General features: G+C 36.3%; 1 protein-coding gene across 1 annotated transcript in view; it reads right to left on the bottom strand.

Moving 5' to 3' along the window:
* The window catches only part of LOC135211355 (branched-chain alpha-ketoacid dehydrogenase kinase-like), a 203,688-nt gene that overhangs the window by 120,798 nt on the left and 58,256 nt on the right, over nucleotides 1–24,634 (bottom strand). The window contains exon 4 of the mRNA XM_064244669.1: nucleotides 23,513–23,665. Within this exon, the coding sequence (XP_064100739.1) occupies nucleotides 23,513–23,665 (153 nt within the window). The remainder of the gene's footprint in view (nucleotides 1–23,512; nucleotides 23,666–24,634) is intronic.

Genomic DNA, 24,634 nt, shown 5'->3' with positions numbered 1-24,634 from the left:
TTGTAAAAGAATATATATATATAACGTAAAGAGAGAGATCCTTGTCTTTTTAAAGCTGCAAATGTTTAACTTTTATGTCAGCACTTTAAGATTAGAGTCTGCAAGATCCATTTGCTTCCCTGCTCTGTCAGCGCGTTTGATAGCGAGCTCGTTGTCATCAAAACAAGTCAATTTTAATTGTCCCCCAGACGGAGCCCAGTCTCCGTCTCAGTCGAGTCGGGTAAGTCTTTCTTTTTTTTTACAGAACTCGTATGGTAACGTGGTATATCTTTGTCAAGTCCCATGTGGATGTTGCACATTATGTGTGTAAGATTGCGTCAGATTTCAGAACTTTCTGGAAGCTTTCGTACCCAGAACGTATTTTTCTATCTGCCTAGCCCAGTTTCCATGAGGGAAGAGAATTCATTCGATCTTAAGACCTCAAGGCAAGTTAGATCTCTCTCTCTCTCTCTCCTCTCTCTCTCTCTCTCTCTCTCTCCTCTCTCTCTCGACATCGAGATTATATTAACTAAGTATTGGTCACTCGTAACATTTTAGAATTTAATGTTTGATATTTCTTAGAATTTATTTAGTTTATTTAGTTTCTTTTGTGGAATCTGAACAAACATTTCGTAACGGCGCCTGGTTTTTTTTTGTGAAAGTGTAATATACAAGCTGCAGCAAAAGAGAAAGAAAGAAGTTGGTATACCAAAAAAGGTAAAGTGTTATATTTTATTAGTTGCAACTAATAACTGATAACGGTTAACTAATAACTAATAATGGATAGGGAGTGTGTTTAACTAATAATTGATAGGAACTGTTGTCTGTTACGAAGGTTTGGTGGAAAAACTGTTGGTTACAGTGTTTTTGAATGAAAAAGATTTACACTTTTACACATTGCTGATATTTTTTGTGTTTGTGTCTGTTCCATTGTTTGTGCACTTATTCATTTTCTTATTGAAGTGTGTCTTTTTGTTTTATATTTTCATTTGCATTCACAATTTAATTGACTTAGTTATTTTCATTGCTTTATCATTGCACATTTAATTAAATTTAACCACATGTGAATTGATTTGCATTTACTTAGAATTCTTTTCAAGTTTTATTAGCACTTGTGAATTAATTTCAAATTTTCAGTTATTGCCTAACACTTTTGAATTTTGATTGAGTTAATTTTCTTGAATTTTGTGATAAATTAATTTTGATTTAATTTTACTTAATTTGATTCAAGAATTAATTAAACTTTACTTTGTTTTCAAGTAACAGTAATTTTCCCTGATATTGTGAATTTCACTTATAAATTTTGAATTTAATAATAAATTTTTGTATTTAAAATTTTTATAAGGTGTTTTTCTTTATCTTACACCAATATAAGTATATATGATTATGATTATATTGATGTTAGGTAGAAACATAGAGTGGTAACTGATTTGCTTTCTTTCAGTAACTTGAAGTGACTTAGAACCAGGGAAGTACTTAGACTTCTGAAATCAGGGAAATACTTGGAGTTTTTAAAGTTGTTGATGGAGTGATGCCTTTGATTAATTTAATTACTTACAAGATTACCTCACACCTGTTTTGATGAACTTAGTCTGATTTTCTGCAATACTGGTAAGTGTTAAGGATCACTGTTGCCTTTAGTTGTATTCAGTCGTTTAAACTTGTTGTGAGGGTTCAGGTGTCTGGCTTTTGTGAGGTAATAATTGATAAATGGTAACCAGATACTTGGCACTTCGTAACATTATTTAATGGTGCCCAGACCCGGGAAAGCAGATTTCATTATCACTCTAGAATATACTGGTGGTGTTAGGGATATATTTTGTTAGGAGAGTGACCATATAGTTTTGTTTTGCATTTATTGTATTGAATTGTAAGTTGATAACTTAGAGGGGAAAATGGCTCAGTTCAATGTTCAGGAATTTTTAGCAGCTCCTTCCGTCCAGTTTTGTCTGAAAACCACTCTGTCTAGAGCACAGTGGAGCGCTTTAGCAGAGGCATGTGGTGGTTATGTGTCTACTAGTATGGTAAAGGCACAAATAAGATGTATTGCTATGGATCATTGATAAACTCTGGTAGAATAACTGATGAAGATGAGTTAGAATTGGCTCAGAGTTGTTGAATGTAGCACGTGCTGATCTCATAAATAAGCAAGCAGAAAAGAAAGAGAAAAGTGATGCAGAGTTAGAGCTTAGACGCATTGAAGCAGAAGAGAATTTGATTAAGCTAAAAATGCTTGCTGAAGAGAGAGAATGGAAGCTGAAAGAGAACAGAATAGACAGGGAGGGAAAAACAAGAAAGAAGAGAAAGAGAAGAAGAAAAAAGCAGCAGAAGAGGAAAGAGAAAGAATAAAAGAGGAAAGAAATTGCAAGACATGAAAGGGAAATGGAAATTAATAAGAGCTAGTATCCACATTACCTGTAACACCGTCTAACCCTAACCAAGGTAATCAAGACCTGTATTTGATGTAGTGAGAGTACAGAAGTTAATCCCTAAGTTTACTGAAGAAGCTCCAGATGAGTTTTTTGATCACTTTGAGAAAGTGGCTTCAGGTATGGGATGACCAGAGGATAAATGGTCAGTTTTGCTACAAAGTGCTTAATTGGTAAAGGGAGAAGTGCTTATCTAGCCTTAACAGCTGATCAGTGTAAAGACTACAAGGTACTTAAACACAGTGTGCTACAAGTTTACCAGATGACCCCAGAGTACTACAATGAGAGATTCAGAAACTTGAGAAAAGATGAGAAGGGAACCTTCTTAGATTATGCTTACAGTGAGAAGTGTTTCAAACGTTGGATAGAAGCTGCTAAAGTTAAAACTTTTTGATGAGTTAGAAGAGTTACTTGTTCTTGAACAGTATCTTAAGGGATTCCTGAACATATAAGAGCCTATTTAAGAGAGAGAGAAGTGAAGAAAACTTGACAAAGCTGCTACCCTTAGTGAAGATTACAATATAATCAGTAGCAAACGTAATTACAATGTCAAGTACCAGAGTCAACAACGCCCAGGTTTTAAGTCTTATCCAAATAACAGGAACAAATTTAATGGGAAACCTACCAGTGATACTACTAAGAGTACACAAGGTAATACAGCTCAGCAAATTAATGTGAAATCCTCATCCAGGTTTTTTTCAAGACAGTTACAGAAACCTAATGTTGTCTGTTTCAAGTGTGGAAGAGTAGGGCACTACAGTCAAGAGTGTTACCGGAATCAACAGCAGTCAAAACCAGTTGGTCAAGTTGTAAAAGGTAACCCGGTGAAACAAAACTACGAAGAGCAGTGTGGGAAAGAATCAGACTCCAGAGAAGAATGAAACTAAACAAGCTGAATGTTTAGCAACCAGTGGAAATGTTACCTCAAGCAGTGAGTGGTTAAGCAGTGTGGAGGCTTTTAAGCCATATATCTATGAGGGTATGCTGTCAACTCAAGAAGGAAGTATGCAGGTACCAGTCAAGATATTACGTGATACAGGGAGTAACCATATGTGGTAGTACGTGGTTCTCACCCTCAGTGGAGAAGAGTCCTCACAGGAGATTCAGTTATTTTGAAGGGTATAGGAGGAGAGGAAGTAACTCCTATATGCCGCTTACACCTGTCATGTGAATTGGTAACAGGGAATGTTGATTTTGCTGTAAAGGACTCACTGGCTGTGGAAGGTGTACATGTTCTGTTGGGGGAATGAGTTGGTGGTGTGCCATTTATTCCTTGTCCTGTAGTGACAGACAAACCATTGAGGATTAGTCCTACAGAAGAGTTGGAGAAGAATAGCCCCCACCTGTTTCCTAGTGTGTAACTACTAGAAGTATGAAGAGGACTACGACTGTAAGTGAAGAAACTGAGGATTTACACACTCAAGAAGGATCAAGTGAAGAATCTTTTGTGCTTAGAAGAATTATTCCAGGGAAGTGAAGTTCCCATAGTGCTGACCAAGAAGAGATTTCCCAAGAAGATGAAGAAGACGACGACGACGAAGAAGAAGAACCTGATGTTCCTGAAGAGACTCCGAGTAGTCAAAGTGTTACTGAAGACAGTAGTGAAACTACAGTAGCTGAGTTAGCAGATATCGAGAATTCAACCCTTGAAGTTGGTCAAGTGACAAGAGAGAAGCTGATGGACTTGCAGAAGAAGGATGCATCGTTAACTGATTTGTTCTTCAGAGTTGTTGATCAAGAAGAGATGCAACAAACTCCTACCTGTTACTATCTGAAGGAAGGTTTACTGATGAGGAAGTATAGACCTACAGATATACCAGATGCTGTATGGGGCGAATATCATCAAATTTTGATTCCATATCCGTTGAGAAAGCAAGTGGTTGCAGTAGCTCATGAGTCTGGACATATGGGAATCAGGAAGACTGTGGAGAAGATCATGAAATATTTTTTCTGGCCTGGACTTCACAAAGATGTTTAGCAGGTTTCTGTCGTGAGTGTCCATACCTGCCAGATAACTGGAAAACCGAATGAACCATCAAGAAAGCCCCCCTCCAACCTATAAGAAGTTAGAGGAGAACCCTTTAGCAAAGTGATTATAGATATGTTGGACCGCTGCTGAAGACAAAGAAAGGAAATGAGTATTTGTTGACATTAATGTCCTGTGACAAGGTATCCAGAAGCAATCCCTGTTAGAAACATATCTGCCAAGATAGTTGCTGAAAAACTTGTGGAGTTTTTTCTCAAAGTTTGGAATACCAGAAATAGTACAAAGTGACAGAGGAACAAACTTTACTTCAAAGTTATTCCAGGATGTGATGAATTTGTTAGGAGTGAAACAACAGTTATCCACTGCCTATCATCCAGAAACTCAAGGTGCCTTGGAAAGGTTCAACCAAACATTGAAAAGTATGCTGACAAAGTATTGTTCTGAGTCAGGAAGAGAATGGGATGTTGGTTTACCATTAATTTGTTGTTTTGAAGTTAGGAGTGCTTACCAAGAAAGTATGGGATGTTCACCTAATGAGATGATTTTTGGAAGAGAAGTGAGAGGACCGTTGAAGATTCTTGCAGAAAATTGGGAAGAAAATCAAGAGGAAAGCCAAGCAGAGTATGCGAAAGAACTTAAGAAAGAGGTTGAAAGAGATTAAAAAATTCTCTTTAGAAAACTTGAAAATGAGTCAAGAGAAAATGAAAAGGAGATTGATGCTAAGGCTAAGCTAAGAAGTTTTAGTGTTGGTCAACAAGCGTTAGTGTTCTTACCTGTCAAGAGATTTCCCCTCACTAATAATTTCAAGGTCCTTACAAGATAATTCGAAGTTAAGTGATAGAACTTATGTGATTGAAACATCAGAAAGAAGAAGAAGACAAAGGAAGATACATGTGAACCTCTTGAAACCTTATTTCTCAGAAAACTAAAACTGAAAACTGTGTCAGTAACCCAGACAACTTTATCTACAGAAGACGATGATGGCTACGAATTGGGAGCTGCAAGCAAGATGAATAATTCTTCATTTTGGAAAATTTGGAGGATAAATTGAAACATCCGAGTGTTGAACAAGGTGAAGACTAAGTGATGTAATTAGAAGTTTTCCAGAAATTTTTTCAGATGTGCCTAGACGTACTGATCTGACCAAGCATGAAATCCAAGATTCAAGAAGATGGAAAACCTTTCAAGCAAAGAGCCTATCACTTATCACCATAACATCGAGATGTTTTGAAGAAAGAAGTTGAGTATTTTGCTGCAACATGGATTAGCAGAACCCAGTTCAAGTCACTTCAGTTCTCCATGTGTGTTAGTGAAGAAACCAGATGGTTCATTTAGGATGTGTACTGATTATAGGAAGCTGAATTCTATCAGTGTGGCTGATAATTATCCTTTGCCTCTTATAGATCAGTTACTTGATAATATTGGCAAGCCAAGTTTGTTTCCAAGATAGACTTGTTGAAAGGATATTATCAAATTCCCTTAGATGAAAATGCAAAGTTGCTGTCAGCATTTATTACTCCATTTGGACTATATCAGTATACTGTTCTGCCGTTTTGGTCTGATGAATGCACCCGCAACATTTCAAACGAGTGATGGATCAACTGCTAGGATCAATAGAGGGTAGTGTATACCTAGATTACATCGTGATTTACTCTACAACGTGGGAAGAACATCTGAAGATTCTGAAGAAAGTTTTCAAGAGACTACAAGAAGCAGGATTAACAGTCAACTTAGAGAAGAGTGAGTTTGGAAAGGACAACTGTACAGTATCTTGGGTTTTGAAGTTGGGAAAGGCCTTCTTGCTCCAGTAAATGCTAATGTAGAAGGTATCCGTAAGGCTACCCCACCTACTACCAGGAAACAGCTACAGAGATTTTTAGGCATGGCTGGTTTCTATCGTCGTTTTTGCCCTCCCAAATTTCTCAGCCGTAGTAGCTCCCTTGACAGACTTAAATAGTCCCAAAGCAAAGTTTATTTGGACTCCAGAGTGTCAAGAATCCTTTGAGAAGGTAAAAGCCATTTTAACTTCAAGACCAGTACTTCAAGCTCCAGACTTCGACAAGAAATTTGTGATACAAGTTGATGCGTCAGACTGTGGTGTTGGAGCTGTTCTACTTCAAGATGATGAAAATAATATCTACCATCCTGTGTGCTTCATGTCTACAAAATTGAAAAAACATCAGAAAGTATATTCGACAATCGAGAAGGAAACTTTAGCCTTAATCACCGCATTGAAAAAAATTGAAGTGTATGTGAATAGACCTAGGAATGAAGAAATTTTTAGTTATGGTCTGATCACAATCCACTGTCATTTATCCAGAAAATGAAAAATCACAATCAAAGACTGACCAGGTGGTCTTTGTGTCTGCAACAATATAACTTAAGAGTGCAGCACATTAGTGGCAAAAACATGTAGTTGCTGTTATTTATCTCGTTGCGAATCGTTGGATTCAACACCGTGATAAAAAATCTTCTGGGGGGAGGTATATAATATTTGCTACTTTCAAATGCATGTTTTCCCCTCTTTGAAATGTCTTGTAGATTGTGTAACATTTTTTCAGATTCCTAGAGATCTTAGAATAGGATGTTTTAAAATGTGTCAGATTTCGCATTAACATCTTGTAAAGACTATATATATAACGTAAAGAAGAGATCCTTGTCTTTTCAAAGCTGCAAATGTTTAACTTTTATGTCAGCACTTTAAGATTAGAGTCTGCAAGATCCATTTGCTTCCCTGCTCTGTCAGCGCGTTTGATAGCGAGCTCGTTGTCATCAAAACAAGTCAATTTTTAATTGTCCCCCAGACGGAGCCCAGTCTCCGTCTCAGTCGAGTCGGGTAAGTCTTTCTTTTTTTTAACAGACTCGTATGGTACGTGTATATCTTTGTCAAGTCCCATGTGGATGTTGCACATTATGTGTGTAAGATTGCGTCAGATTTCAGAACTTTCTGGAAGCTTTCGTACCCCAGAACGTATTTGTCATCTGCCTAGCCCAGTTTCCATGAGGGAAGAGATTCATTCGATCTTAAGACCTCAAGGCAGTTAGATCTCTCTCTCTCTCTCTCTCTCTCTCTCTCTCTCTCTCTCTCTCTCTCTCTCTCTCTCTCTCGACATCGAGAGATTATATTAACGTAAGTAAATTGGTCACTCGTAACATTTTAGATTTAATGTTTGATATTTCTTAGAATTTATTTAGTTTATTTAGTTTTCTTTTTGTGGAATCTGAACAAACATTTCGTAACGGTGCCTGGTTTTTTTTTTGTGAAAGTGTAATATACAAGCTGCAGCAAAAGAGAAAGAAAGAAGTTGGTACCTACAAAAAAGGTAAAGTGTTATATTTTCTTTTATTAGTTGCAACTAATAACTGATAACGTTAACTAATAACTAATAATGGATAGGGAGTGTGTTTAACTAATAAACGGATAGGAATTGTGTTTTAACTAATAATTGATAGGAACTGTTGTCTGTTATGAAGGTTTTGGTGGTAAAAACTGTTGGTTACAGTGTTTTTGAATGAAAAAGATTTACACTTTTACACATTGCTGATATTTTTTTGTGTTTGTGTCTGTTCCATTGTTTGTGCACTTATTCATTTTCTTATTGAAGTGTGTCTTTTTGTTTTATATTTTCATTTGCATTCACAATTTAATTGACTTAGTTATTTTCATTGCTTTATCATTGCACATTTAATTAAAGTTAACACTTGTGAATTGATTTGCATTTACTTAGAATTCTTTTCAAGTTTTATTGTTGTTTAGCACTTGTGAATTAATTTCAAATTTTCAGTATTGCCTAACACTTTTGAATTTTGATTGAGTTAATTTTCTGAATTTTGTGATAAATTAATTTTGATTTAATTTTACTTAATTTGATTCAAGAATTAATTAAACTTTACTTTGTTTTCAAGTAAACAGTAATTTTCCCTGATATTGTGAATTTCACTTATAAATTTTGAATTTAATAATAAATTTTTGTATTTAAAATTTTTATAAGTGTTTTCTTTATCTTACACCAGTATAAGTATATATGATTATGATTATATTGATGTTAGGTAGAAACATAGAGTGGTAATTGAATTTGCTTTCCTTCAGTAACTTGCAGTGACTTAGAACCAGGGAAGTACTTAGACTTCTGAAATCAGGGAAATACTTAGAGTTTTGAAAGTTGTTGATGGAGTGATGCCCTTTGATTAATTTAATTACTTACAAGATTACCTCACACCTGTTTTGATGAACTTAGTCTGATTTTCTGCAATACTGGTAAGTGTTAAGGGATCACCGTTGCCTTAGTGTATTCAGTCGTTTAAACGTGTTGTGAGGGTTCAGGTGTCTGGCTTTTGTGAGGTAATAATTGATAAATGGTTAACCAGATACTTGGCACTTCGTAACAATATATATATATATATATATAATATATATATATATATATATATAATATATAATTATATATATATATATATATATATATATATATATATATATAGATATATATATATATACTAATATGTATCCTATATGTACTATATTATATGATGTGTGGGTGTGTAGGCAGTCCCAACTTTACAATGGGGATTCTGTTCTGATGCTGCGTCATAATCCGTAACTCATTGTAACACAAAATCTCACTGAAAAGCATAAGAATCTTTACTTTTAATACTTTTGGGTATCTTGGAATGACATATTTTTGTATTTTTATTAAATCTTTCATAAAACCTTGAATTTTGACCATTCTGCCATTTTAGACCCATATTTCTTCCACCAGATTGGTGTCACTGCAGCATCGTAAACCTGGAACAAGCACTGCAACGCAAGTAACGTTTTTTTATGATATAACTGAAGAGCATAATAGTCTCGGAACATCGTAACCTGGGGACTGCATACCTCTCTATCTATCTATCTATCTATCTATCTATCTATCTATCTATCTATCTAACTAACTATATATATAATATATATATATATATATATATATATAATATATATATATAATATATTATATACACACATTATATATATATATTTGAAGATATACAAACTTTTATCAAATAACATTAATTTTTAACTAATACAAGGGGGTTCAGAAACTTAATTCTTATGATTACAGAGGAGTGACTATACTTAAAAATAAAACTACTTACATTCAATATATGGAAAAACAGCATTTACATGGCCTGACAGTTCAACTCTGGAACCTTCCCATACTTATGATGAGCAACACGATGTACAAACTGACAACTTCTTTCAATCACCTCCTTCAACTTCATTGCACATTGATGATACCAACATAATTTGTCTGTAAAACAATAACACATGTTAAGTTTCCTCTGTTCTGATAACTCTACTCAAAAAATATTATATTCTTGATACAGATGAGTCCTATATGCAATATTAATAAAAAAAAACAACACCCAAGTAAATTACACAGGCATTCACCTTTTCAAGATGGTTTACATGAAAGCATTTATAAAGAGATTAACATTCAGAGAAAAATGCTACAGAGTATCACCAATGACTAAGCACTGAACTGGTGATACAAGACTATATTTAATTTTTGTATACCATTTACCAATTGGTACCAATTTATATTGTGAAGTGTGGACACATTTATGTACTGTATTTCTTGGTTTATGACTGAAACAAAAAATATACAGAATAGCTTCTATAAATGGAGGGTTCCTTATATAAGGTGGGCTTCTGCTGTCACTAGCTAGTAAAAATAAAATCGCATCAAGTAGGCCTCTGTATTACGTGATCCTGTGTCAGCCTACCTCAACCAACTGTGTAGCAGCCCACACGCAATCATCACACTTCCACTAGACAGAGAGAATTGGAACTATGAGTGGTAGCACAAAAGGGTTACTTCTTTTATAAAAGCTATGATTTGAATACTTGGAGAAATAATGCCTCATCCTTAGGAGGGAGGCCTATCTTTCTCACTGCTGTGTAGGAGGTGGGCATGCCTCAAAGGTGCCAGGGCTGCGTACACGACTTCTCCCCACCAAACTCAGGCCACTGACCAACTAGTATACCACCACTGAGTAACTTGTATCAAGTACTCACCACATTCCTGCTACAGTCCCATCAACTGACCCTACTACTGTATGAGAAGAGTCTTTTCCTGGAAGGCATGAAGCCCTCAAACCACCAGTCTTCTGAAATTGCAGGACAGTTTTTCTTCTTATAGGCCATCAATTGGTACTGCACCCAATAACGTGGGAGTGTCTATTGCCTTCCTTGGCACTGTAGGCCCTTTACAATCATTTCCTTAAGCCAGAAGATAGTATTTTTAAAAAACCTCTTCTTCAATCTTCCCATACTGATGGACAGCCACTTAAACTCTGGTCTGTGGGTGGCTGTTCTTTTTCAGGTACCTGTCTCATGGTTCTGACACACCCGCAGTAATTCCTCCTGTCGGTCCTGATGATGTCCTCCAGGGAAGGGATGGAGAACCTCTCCAACTTGAGCTCCAGGACAGAAGGGTCCTGTGTCTTGGCCACAAGTCTCAGAGAAAATGCAAGGATAAGGAGGCCTACCCCTCTGTATGAAAATAGCATGAAATATCACGATAATATTAAATCATAAGGGTGATGAACATTAGTTATAGATGATGTGACAAATTAGTTGTCTAGTCGGATGAATGACGATGAAGATAGACTGCACGGCTAATCAAAGGAGTTACTCTCTGAGGGTGCTTCTTTGCCTTCTTCAGGAGCAGCTTCATCAGGGGTTTTGAGAGGCTGCATCATAATGTGGTACTTGTAAATTTTCACGAAGGGTGTTGTGACTGGGCTTCATGATATTATTAACAGTATTGATATAATTTCTGGGTCCCTTTCTTCAACTCATTCTCAATGCATGCAACTGCACTTTCTGTCATGCCATAATGGGCTGCTACTTCTCCATGACTTTTGCCCTCTCAACGTAACTTTCTTCTTATTTGTCATTAACTGTAAGGGCCTCTGATGCTTAGGCTTTCTACCAGAAGCCTTAGGAAAAGCAGAACATTTAGAGGACATTTTTATGGGCAATTTCAAAGACTATTCTTAGCCCGTAGTAGTACATACCGTACACACAAAACATGCACAAATGAGAGAACATTGAACTGTATTGGGTCAACTTGGTATGTATACATGAATTGCTCATTGATATTCTGTGCATACTGTACATTTTATGAAATGTTTTTTTAAGATGATTTTTAAATATTATACATACACATAGTGTTTTAGTATGATACTACAAGTTCACAGAAAATATCTAAACTACATAAGACAATGGGAATATAGCAGGGTACGTTTGTTTCTGTCTGCGGTACCTAGTATTTTCATGCATACTTACTATGTATATTTTCATGACTAAAAAAATTATTATAAAGAAAAAAAGATTTACTATTTCTCAAATACCAAAGTTCTGTAATATGTTAATGTAAACACAGCAAAATTTCAATAACATAATTTGTTTTTCTTAAAAGATGCTTCACCCAAGCCTTCCACTGATCAACAAATCTTGAGATACCCGTGACGCCTTCTTAGAGCAGTAGCCAGACGAAATAATACTCGACCCACTATTGGTTGTCATCTGCAAAGCAGCCAATCCAGGAGCAGCATTCTTTTTCCTTGGCACTCATGAGGATGTATACTTGATGTTGATTGGTTGAAACCAGAGTCCCATCTCGCGAACATGAAATTGTGGGTACCACGCATCTCCTAGCTTGATGCCGTATTCACCCAGCATCACTGCGTAGTGCGTCAACATCTGCGGACGTAGTGCCTAATCGCAAAACTTCGTGTTTTACGTGTAAATCATAGCAAAAATGGCTCCTAAAATGCACCCTGCTCCTTCTAAGCCTTCTGGCAAAGAGCCTAAAAGAAGAGGGCAGTCATGAAGCTCAATGAGAAGGTGAAGGTTCTCGATATGTTAAAAGAAGGCAAAAGTTTGCGGCGTTGGCTGCCATTTCAACGTGAACGAAAGCACGGTGTGATACATAAAGAAAAATGGAAGTAAACTAAGAAAGTGTGTAAGCATGACCTACTTTGGTGCAGCTAAAACAGTGTCAACAGTGCCAGAAAAAACAATCGTGAGAATGGAATCTGTGCTGGCATACTGGATAAAGGACTGTCGAAAAAGAACATGCCCCTTGAATCCAACATAATTCACAAGAAATCGCGACAACTCTATCAGCAGATATCAACACAGGAAGGTGATGACGTAGAGGAACAGGAAGGCAGTGATCCAGAGACACAGGAAGGTGATGAAGAATCGGAATTGGAATTCTAGGGCTATGATGAACCAGCTCCTGAAGAGGAAGAAGATGAAGAGGGGAAAGAGCCATAACAAGCACCATCTTCAGCTCTTGAAGGTTTTCAGCGAGCAAAGATGGTTTCACGCTTCTAGAAGCGGTTCCACCTAAAGTCTGTTTTTCCCTACTGGGGAAAGCAGCATCGGGCAGACAAAGAGGTGGCCAAAATATCACGAGACCTTCAGGAAGATTCTCAGGAAAAAGGATACCATCTAGAACAGGTGCTCAATATGGACAAAACTGGCCTGTTCTAGAAAAAGATGCCTTCCCGGACTTACTTAATGAAGGACGAAGCTAAACAAGGCACAGAAGGACGGGGTTACCCTCCTGATGTGTGGGAATGCAGTTAGCTTTACGTTGAAACCAGGCTTCATTTACAAGGTTGCATACCAGGGCACTCAAAAATAGGAACAAGTCATTGCTGCCTGTGTTCTGGATGTACAATCCCAAGGCCTGGATCACCAAAGTCCTTACAGAGTATTAGTTTCCATCAACAGCTTCATTCTGCAAGTTAGGCAAGACCTGAATGACTTGGGCATGAGTTCAAGGTCTTGCTAATCATGGACATGTTAGTGTCACCCTCTCAATCTTATTACAAGGGAGTCCAGCTCAAGTTCCTCCCTCCCAACACCACCTCTCTCCTCCAGGCCTATGGACCAGGGCGTGATCCATGCCTTCAAGGTACTCACTCTACACCGGGAACTCCCTCCATCACCTGGTTGATGCAATGGACTGCGACAGGTGAATCTAAGCTGAAGGAATATTGGCATAAATTCACAACTGCCATGTGTCTGCCCATCATCGACCGGTTGCTGAAGGACATGAAGAAGCAGACCCTGAACACAGACTGGAGTACGCTGTGGCCGGATTGTGTGCATAATTATCAGGCCTTCTCTCTGGGAGAAATACATCTGGCCATGAATAAGGTGGTCCAGTTAGCAAGGATCCTTGGTGGTGAAGGCTTTGAAGACATCACTGAGGATAAAGTTGGCAACCTCACTGATACCCGCTCTGACCCCGACTGTGCTGTCATATCTTTATCGTCATACATCAGACAGCACAGCAAATTTGTCATCATCATCATCTTTAATCAACATTCATCACTGGTGAGTACCCTATTACTACGTATGTTGTATCTATTATGTATCGTTGTTTAATTTTATAGATCTCTCCTCTCTCTCTCTCTTCTCCTCTCTCTCTCTCTCTCCTCTCCTTCTCCTCTCTCCCCCCCTTGTAAAAGAAAACTGGACAGCTTCAATAGTAAACTATGTGAAAGAAAATGTGCATGGCTGAATACTTATGAGGGACTGGATTATTTTCATACGGAAGTAACTTAGTCATACAGTATGTATGTATATTTTTAATCATAAAATGTTTATGATTTACTTTCATATATTATTTCAAAGATTAATACACTAATAGAATACCTAATAGTTTAGTGTACATTTGATGTAGGATAGTATTTCTAGGGATACTTTGGAGTTTGAACTTTCAAAATAGGCAGATATAAGCATTTTTAGATAGGAATTCTAACTATTCGAGGGTTCAAGCTATTTGCGGGAAGTTCTGGTACCCATCCCCTGCGAATACAGAGGACCACTTTATATAAAACAAGTACTACACACATATGGTAAATATATATATCAATATTCATAAGTATGCACATATATACACACACTTAATTTATGTACTGTATATTCCCATTTATAAGATGACCTTTAAATAAGACGAGGTAAAAAACCATGGCAAATTTTAATGAATTTATCTCATATCTGTAGTATGGGGTGACTTCTAAATTACAAAACAGAATTGTATTTTGGAAGTTATTATTTGCAAAAATTAAACACTACAACTATATTTATAATAATGATGACTTAAATAAAGGTTGTTTTACTTGTTGTATCCTATTGAATACTAATATTACTATTATCATATCATTACTGTATTACAGAATATAAACCCCATCATGTACATCATTTGCATTTGATATTGTTTACAGTCTCAAAATCTTGGTTGATTTGAGTATTCTCGAGATCTTCATTGCCATTATTTGTTAGAAGAGATATACAGGCAGTCCCCGGGTTACGACGGTCTCAGCTTACGACGTTCCGAGGTTACGACGCTTTTCAATTATATTCATGAGACATTATTTCCAGGGTTATGACACCTACAATGCTCATCTGGCAGATGAAATATGACACCAAAAATGCAAAATAATCAATATTTGAAGGTTTTTTTGATGAAAAATGCCATAAGAATGCAGTTTACATAGTTTTCAATGTGCCCAAAGCATTAAAAGTAAGGTTTTCTTAGGATTTTTTACGATGTTCCGGCTTACGACGATTTTCGGCTTACGACGCATCTCAAGAACGGAACCCCCGTCGTAACCCGGGGACTGCCTGTAATTCGGAGATACCTTCTATCTTAAATTAACAAGGTTTGGTTGAAAACATGCACACATTACTTCATCATATATATACTATAAGCATTAGGTGCGATCTCTCCAGGTTCCGAATATCACTTCCACCTGGCTGTTATTAGTTTTAATCAGCCTTGGCTATAACCTGCAGCTTTAATTTACTAGTATTCTTTCTAGAGATCTTCATTGCACTAGAGATGAAAAAAATTAATTTTATTTCTACTTGTGGAAGCCACCATTTAAAATCGCTCAATAGTTACGGTAAATGACGTCAGCAATCAGCTGTTTCTCAATTCGGTTGTTTATGCCAATACATGTTTAAAATAATCGTTCCATCCAGAATTCGAAAAACCAGAATTTTTTTAGTGGAAGATGGAGTATCATTAGTATTACAGTCGATGAGAGAGAGAGAGAGAGAGAGAGAGAGAGAGAGAGAGAGAGAGAGAGAGAGAGAGAGAGAGAGAGAGAGAGAGAGAGAGAGAGAGAGTTGTTACACTAACAGATATCCACTGCATAAGTCAAATAATAGTTGTATTGAGATTAATGATAATTTTAATAAAAATTGTTTTACTGTAAACATGTATCATCATTTTAAAATATATGAGCAGATCGATGATGCGCCATTTGCATTCTGGTTTTACTTACAGCTTTAAAATAATCAGCTGATTGCATTTTACCAATCTTATCACTGTCTTTAGTTGCTGAATGATACTTAATTCAGAGATACAATCGTTTTGCAAATTATCAAAGCTGGGTTTAACCAAGCCAATTCTATATGTTTTTCACACAAACAGTCGCCTAAAATGGAAAGCATTGTTTTCTTAACATTTTGTGGCCATTCTCAAACAACCGCTCATTATAACAATACAATGATGAACAATAATTATCATACACAATTATCATTCATATGACTGAATTGTTCGAAACAGTTACAAACAGCTTTGAGCGTTGCCTCACTTGATGTTTGCTGCGTTTTGTCATAAAGGCATTGGGGGGGGGGGGGGGGGGGGGGGGAGGGGGGGGGGGGGGAACGTGAAAAATAGTGTCATAAAATAATTTTTTAAAAATGCCATGGACGGCACCAAAGATGATTTGCATGATATCAACAACAAAGTCGAAGTCAACTCACCAGAACCAGACAGGAATCAATCTTGTGATATGTATGAGAAACTTTTAATGAAAAAATGAATATTATGTTATCCTAAATGTTATTATACTATCATAATTACACTACCACTGAAATTTCTATAAGTTTACCAAAAGATAAAGGTTGCTGTGAATGCAACTTAATTGAATGTTTGAATTTTTGCAGTGGGGATCACATAGATAAGTTTGTTTCACTGATTTCTAATTATTCCTCAAATAGACTACTTATGAAAATATGCCAATAATATATAAGATAAAAATGGTTTTATTACCTTTAATATCATTTCATTTCATAAAGTGAAACTTCATAGATGTTGGTGGTTAGGCTATTGCACCAAGGCTGAAGCTAGCCTACCGATACACATCTTAGAATTCAAGGTTTGATCTTTAGTATTGCAGTATAAGACGACCCCCAATTTTTAGGGGTGAATTTTAGGATTTAAAGGTTGTCGTATACGTGGACATATATGGTATGTACACATATATTGTAGTACTGAGAGAGAGAAAGGGAGAGACAGTATATTTATGAGGATTGTTACATTTTCAAACAGCTATAGCTTACTTAGAAGTAGCAGGTGAAGTTATTTTGGCAAATATAAGCATTAAATAGATGCATAAAGAAAAAAATTTATAACTTTATTTTCAGTGTTCCTATAAATGTTCTACTTTCGTGCGGTGGTCACACATAACCAAAATCTAATTATAGCTTTGAGACTTACACATTATTCTTTCCACGGGGTTGGGGGCAACGTGACCAGGTCCCCCCCACCCCCCTTAAATCCACTACTGGAGGTGTAGTTTTTGGAAGGTTGGGTGGACCTGAAGAGCAGTTTCTATGGCTAGGAGGGGTGGGGATGCAATGTTGGATGGGGGAAGAGGGCTAGGCAGACCTTACTTGATGGAGCTTGTATGTTTTTAGGTTTATGTATATAGTAATTCACATTTTATTAAAGGATATGCGTATATAGTACGGAGAGAGACGAGAGAGAGAGACTGAGGAGAGAAGGAAGATGGAGAGATTGGTTTGAAGGAGAGAAGCGAGATGATAAGAGAGAGAGAATGGAGAAGGAAGAAGAGAGAGAGAGAGAGATGAGAGGAGAGAGAGAGAGGAGAAGAATATTATGATGTATGTTTACATTGAAGTCTTCAGTACAGTAACACACAAATTCCTTGCACTTTTAGGCCAAGAGTACATAAGCCACTCTGAGGCGCCACAGAGTGGCATTGTCATGTGGCAGGATGTGGCTTCCCATAGGTTCCCATTGTTTGTAAGCTGTGGCAGGGCTCAGCGACAGCTTGCCACAGTCGCTCATGTGCTCGACCCCCCCCCCCCCACAGCTTAATTATAAAAAAAGGGAAACCTATAGGCTACTCTGTGGCGCCACAGAGTTGCTCGTGTATTTCTGGCCTTATTTATTTATTTAATGCTACACTGTTCTTGTTTACATTTTATTTATTTTTTTCATTTGTTATTCTTTCAAACCAAAAAAAAATCTTGTGCATAAGGTACGAGAGAGAGAGAGAGAGAGAGAGGAGAGAGAGACGAGAGAGAGACGAAGAGAGAGAGAGAGAGAGAGAGAATCAACTGCAAATAAATTATTCTCTTGTATACTGTTATGTGTGTGATAATCACATTTAGAATAAACTAAACTTGTAATGAAACATGTAGTAAATCAAGCAAATAAAAAACAACATGAATATACACACTTGCTGCAGCCTTGTATACACATTGCTGCAGCCTGCTTGGTCTAGTCTTGCTTCACATATGAAATTTGCATTTTTAATATTGGTCTTTTTGATTTGAGATAGAAATATCAACAGTGATAATGTATTCTCATGTGAACTGTTCTGATGTGTGTGGTAATCATACTTAGTCATCTAAACTTGTAATAAGGTACGATACATTTAATTGGGCAAACCAAAACAAAAAATGGGAACTTGTATATACGCATTAATTCCATAACTAGGGTAAACTTGCTACAGCCTGTTTAGCTTTTTTGCCAATAAAAGAGAAATTTGCATTCTAATTATTTTTATGTTGATTAGAGTAAACTCAACTTGTAATGAAATATGGCACAGTAAATCAAGCAAAGTGTATAATATGCACACCTAATAATATGCATCATAAACTTCCTGAAGTTTCAGTTTAGGGTTCTAATGATTACGGTACAATAATTGATATTTCATTAAAGGATAGTTTGTACAGTACTCATATACAGGAGAGAGAGAGAGAGAGAGAGAGAGAGAGAGAGAGAGAGAGAGAGAGAGAGAGAGAGAGAGAGAGAATTGTTTACATTACAGCCTAATACAGAAATGCACACACTTTACACTATCTTGTTTACATTTTATGCTGCAGTATTCTTGTTTATACCTTTTACAGTTTTTCTTATTTATTTTAGTTTTACAAACCAAAAGATAAACAAAACACAATCGTTTCATGCTGTCGGTAAACTAGACAGCCTGTTTTGGTTTTTTTTGTCTTGCCAACATATGAAATTCACATTTAAATAATTGAATTGTGATTAGAAATGAAATATCAAGTGATAAAATATTCTTGTGTACTTAGTTAGAGTCAACTAAACTTGTATAAAAACAGTACAGTATATCATGCAAAGCAAAATAAAAACAATGTATACATACATACATACATACATATTCAAAGGTGTTATGAACTCCATGGAGTTTTAGTTTCATATTTTTATGTTTATGATACAACAGTAATTCCTATTTCATTAAAGGATTTGTATAGTACTGAGAGAGAGAGAGAGAGAGAGAGAGAGAGAGAGAGAGAGAGAGAGAGAGAGAGAGAGAGAGAGAGAGAGAGCTGAGGCAAGTTTATGGCTGAATCACACATTGGCGATTCAATGTTGCGCATGTCGTAACTGCCTGCCAAAAATTTGCTAATTACGACAGCATTACAATGAAATACAACCAAATCGCCAACAATCGCTATGACTCATTACCGCATCGCCAAGTTTGGTGACCTGCTCCAAGTGATGGCAGTTCCATGACACCACGAACATACACGGTTGTGTCACGTCAACTGTCATTGTCTCCATTTTGTTGCACAATACACAACCCTGACACAATGGCATCACCACTAATGCAACAACTTCGCCATTTGTCGTAATTAGATTTCTCAAATTATAACTCGTAAATGCAACGTGCACCATCCATTAAAACATCCACCATCACTTGGTGCGCATCGCCAAACTTTGTGACGTGATAACGATTCATGGCGATTTGGTTGTAATTACATCGTAATGATGTAATTGGTAAATCTTCAGCAATTATGCATTGCCTGTCCTTGAATCGCAAATGTGTGACCAAGCCCGCTGACAATTTTTTTCTTGTGGTCCCAGGCACACGATTGATGGCGATGACCGCCAAGACCAGCCAATACAACATGCTGTCGCTACAGTATACATTAGTAAAAATACACATAAGGAAACAGCTGTTTTGTGATTTTGAGGGATTTTACTTCAACATAAAGTATGTTAAATTACATTTTGCAAACACAATTTGCATTTATATACAAAAATTAAAATTAATGATTCATTAATACATTGATTTATTTTACCAAGTAAAAAACCATTTTCCTATACAACAGCACTTTAACCCCAAAACTCCTGAGATTATTTTTAGGTGTGGCAGACTAACCCTCTTCTCATTTATGTTTACTAAAGGCTAAGATGCCATACTAGAACTATAATTATAACAACGTTATAATTATCATTAATTCATAGAGTTTGTTAGCCTCAATGCATCTGTGCTGCTGCATAGTAGTGGTATCGTGTTACTGAAGTCACATTTTTGAGGGATGCACACATATTAAGATGTTTATAATTTTTTACCGACTTTTGGAGATGGTTTGGAATCTTGCATTTTAGTACCTCACTTATTACCAGAACATAATGAACAGTATCACACACATTTATAGTATATCAAAAAGAAAAAACAAATTCTTCACTTCAAATATGAACAGCTACACACAATACGTACTCTAAAAATTATTGTACTCTTGCCTTTAAACATGAAAAAATTTATACATTAACCCTTAACGGATGGACTGATCCTCGGGAGTAGTAATAACAGGGGTTTTGGGGGGTGGACGGATTGATTCCTGTTAGTTAAAGCAATACAGGCGGCCCTCAGGTTAGCGGCAGGGGTTCCGTTCCTGGCCGCCGACGCCAAGCGATTTTCAACGCTGAGCAATCGATTTTAAAGCCTACGGCCACCGCACACCTTCTTTCGAAACTCTAGACCAGTCACAGGCCACGTAATCCCACAACGGAGCAATAAGTAAAATTATATTTATGCAGTATAGTACTATAGAATTTACTGTACAGTACATGTGGGTGTCTAGAGTATGTAAAGGTATAATAAAGTTTATACAGTGTACAGGTAGCTGTAGTGTTCAGGTTAGTCCGATTTTATGAGAGATCAAATTACAATGGCCTAACTTTATCCATCTTCTAGTTACATAAGTTCAATAACAGCAAAAGAGAATGATGAAAGTATGGTTTTAACGTAATATTCATTGCGTGAACGTGTACAGCCATGAACAACCGAACGAGAAACGACCTTTTTTTTTTTTCTAAGTACAACCGAACTGGATAACATCCGTTTGGCTTGTATTTCAATCATCGTACTACAGTACAACATTACCGTAGTTGTTATAAATGGTGTTATGTATAGAATAGAACTGAGATATCTTAATGTAATAACTTTATTCGCTATAGATCAGAGATCAATATAGATTAAAGATCAATTTGGAAATATACTGTTAAATTTAAAACCTAGTATAACTGAAGCTGAGAAAACTGTTCAAGCTGCTAATGACTATTATCGTACATCGGCAACAAGGATAAAACTGCAGTAAACGTATGCCATCAAACACAACCGTATAAAATAAAATTGGGATAAAATCATTTTAATCAAAACTACTGTGCTTGAAAGAACACCTTTTACTGTTTGGTTTCACGCGGATATAAGATATATAACGTAAAGTTCGTATTACGATGATATAAAGGATTATTGCGAACGGAATAACATAATTTTTTACGCAATAAACATGCCGCCAATGTAATCTGTTAACGAAAAAAAAGTAGTTCACATTCACAACGAGACATATTCAATAAATATTTCTACCTAAAAACACGCTGTATAAGGAAAAATAACTTTGTCTCATATAAGTCAAGTATCTAGATATTCGTTTATGCTAACTAGAAGCAAGAGCATTCGCTCAGAATTGCGTTAAGGTGAAACAAACTCGTATTCATCAGCAGATCTCAAACAACAACATTGGCCGCTCCGCGGAATACTGGCTTAAATTTGCCGAAGTATTTTAAAATACAATAATATGAGAATACATACAATATTCTTGAATACAGTGAAATAATGTATAACTTTTTAAAGGATTTATGGAAAAAGATGCATAATTAATAAATAACACAATGCATTTTTCGGAACTGGTGGACATGAACGAACATGAAAAAACATCCCCTGACAACATGGAGCGTAGTTACAAAGGCTGCCTCAATTTGTATCTTATTTCTGTACAAAAATGAAAATACCTTACGTAATATCTTTCATACACTTTTATTTTTAACATAAAAGCATAAACATTTAAGAAATCGACACATCGATCACTAAATTTGCACTCTTTTTAACTCTATATTTTCGGAAGAGCGGCAGACGGCGGCATACAAGAACGAACTTGAAAAAACATCGTAGTCGATAACTTGAAGGCAGTTTCAAAAGCTACCTTTTTATCATATTTCTGCACCAGAAATAAAAATACCCTATTCGTAATACATTTTCATAGACATTTTTAAACATAAAAGCATAAACATTAATAAAATTGACACATCGATCGCTAATTTGCACTTTTTTTAAATCTATATTTTCGGAAGAGGGCAGGCGGCGGCTCACAAGAAAGAACATGAAAAAAAATCGTATTTGATAACGTGAAGGGCAGTTTCAAAAGCTGCCTTTGTATCATATTTCTGTACAGAAATAAAAATACCTTTCACGTAATACATTTTCATACACATTTTAAACAAAAGCATGAACATTTATAAATCGACACATCCATAGCTAAATTTGCACTTATGTAACTCGATATTTTCGGCATAGAACAGCGTCAGAGGCATATATTTTACCTTAATACCTACGTAATAACTCTCCATAAAATTTGTTAATATAATTTGCATAACCTTTATGGTCTGAACGGCATTTCTACAAATGTATGAACTCGTTAGACAACGGCGCTAGCGGCGCTGTTAACTGAAAATTGTGCCGTAAGATACCTTGAAAATGCCTTATTTTTTTAATGAATATTTTTGACGACCGCCGTAAAACCGATTCGCCGTTGAGTGATTGCGCTGTTAACCGCGGGCCGCCTGTATTACATGCCGTCGATCTGGAAAGAGGTGCCAATACTTTTAACTTATGGCAAGTTTTTATACTGACTAAAGATCACAAGTGTGGGCATCTCAGGACTTCAGTAGTGCTTGAGACTTGAAGGGGGAACATTCTGCCCACTTTCCCATTCCTCTTCCTTCTCTCTCTCTCTCTTCTGCAATCTCTCTCTCTCTCTCTCTCTCTCTCTCTCTCTCTCTCTCCTCTCTCTTCTCTCATGACGTCTTTGTAAATTTGCTCGTCAATATACCAAGGGGATGCTGTTGTTCTTTGTTCTTGTCTTGTACAATGGTATGTCGGTTGTAAATGTAATTCTAAAAAGAAAATTGCAAAGAGATATTGGAAAAAACACGAGGTAAAAAAAGTTACTGAATCTTCATTCTGGGAAATTTACATAAATATTTTTCAACAAATATGCTGAGAATTTGTTACTGCTTTTATTTCTTATCTGTTTTGATATTGTGTGAGCAGTAATTATGATTTTACAAAATAAAACATATTTATTTATTAGAAAAAACATATATAAGTTGGTAAAATTTAGAATTGTCTTATAAAAGAGGCCCTACAAGGGGTTGTAAATAATCATTTTCAACTTCTTGTGGAAGGTAGGGAAACTTTTTTAGAATTTTTTTTCTTTTACCATGTACATTTGCATATCTTCCTCTTTCCATTGATGTGTTTTATTCGTAAATTGGCCTACCTCAGAGTTTACCTGGCCTGAGGAGCTGCATATTGATATATTTGCCCATCCAGTAAGGGTTAAACCTGCACTCATAAAACAGGGTGATATACAACTCTGAAGGAACACTCACCAAAAGTAAATAGAAAACTTTACCTTGTTTTCTCGCAATGAAAGGTGGTGCTGAGCCAACATACGAATACCCAAGCGAGATGTCAGTGTTTTATCCAAAAATTGGGCAACTTGCTCCTCATTTTGGATGTGTCGTCGACATTCTCGAAAACCTGCAGCCAAATTTGTCACAACATCCTGAAACACAAGGATATAATTTGAGGCACTTAGTCAAAATATCAATGAAAGACTGCAGTAAAATGAAACACCAGTAACTCAATACAAAAACACTAAAACAAAATTAACTTTGAAAAATAGTTTGAAAAATTCACTGAAAAAGTAATGCTGAAAATAGAACTTGCCTGAATTATTTAAGTACCTTTTGAACATGAATCAGTAACAGATCTGTAATATTCAGGCTTATATGCAACCTCAAAATCAATATAGATGGTGACATGAAATTTCATGCCTTTTGCAGGCATTGTTAGATTCCAGTCTCAGAGAATACAAGCAGATAAATTTCTTGAATGTCCACTTCAGTTAACCGTACCTACTAAAGGTTGAGTTATTAGGCAGTCCATCTACTATATAAAGTACCCAGTAACATCATAATACAAAAATATCTATTAAAGTAACACAAAAATCGTAACTTACATGGCAAAAATTGGCAATGGCCAGAATGACTTATTAGCTGTGAATATCTAAGCAACAAGATAACTTTCTCTATACAGTATGGTGGTTTTTATATACCATCACTAAACTTAATTACTACATAGATATAATAATTAAAATGAGTGGGTGAGTGATATGTAAACATACACACAAGATGGAGAGAAATAAATCTTACTATACCCTATCGGTTCCTTGATGGCAAAAAGGGTAGGGCATCGGCAGTGACCGGCGATGCCAAATCAAATATTCCCACTCGTGTTGTAAGGTATTTGAAGGCAGCATAAGTCAAACAACGTAAATGCAATTGATTTCTAATTAACTTTTGCCGATTATTAAAAGCCCTCATAATTTTCTGGCTTTTAACACCAAAAAACATCACGTTTTTCTTAAACTTGGCAAAGATATTTTCCAGCACTGCCAGTTCCTATCGCAGGTGTTAAGCTGACCTTAGGGCATAAAGATGTCAAACAGCCAGGACTAAATCCCCTACTGGGA

The sequence above is a fragment of the Macrobrachium nipponense genome, chromosome 4 (genome assembly GCF_015104395.2).
Source record: "Macrobrachium nipponense isolate FS-2020 chromosome 4, ASM1510439v2, whole genome shotgun sequence".
Classification (NCBI taxonomy): Eukaryota; Metazoa; Arthropoda; class Malacostraca; order Decapoda; family Palaemonidae; genus Macrobrachium; species Macrobrachium nipponense.
Note: the sequence above shows the minus strand (reverse complement) of the source record. Positions and strands in the feature narration are given on the sequence as shown.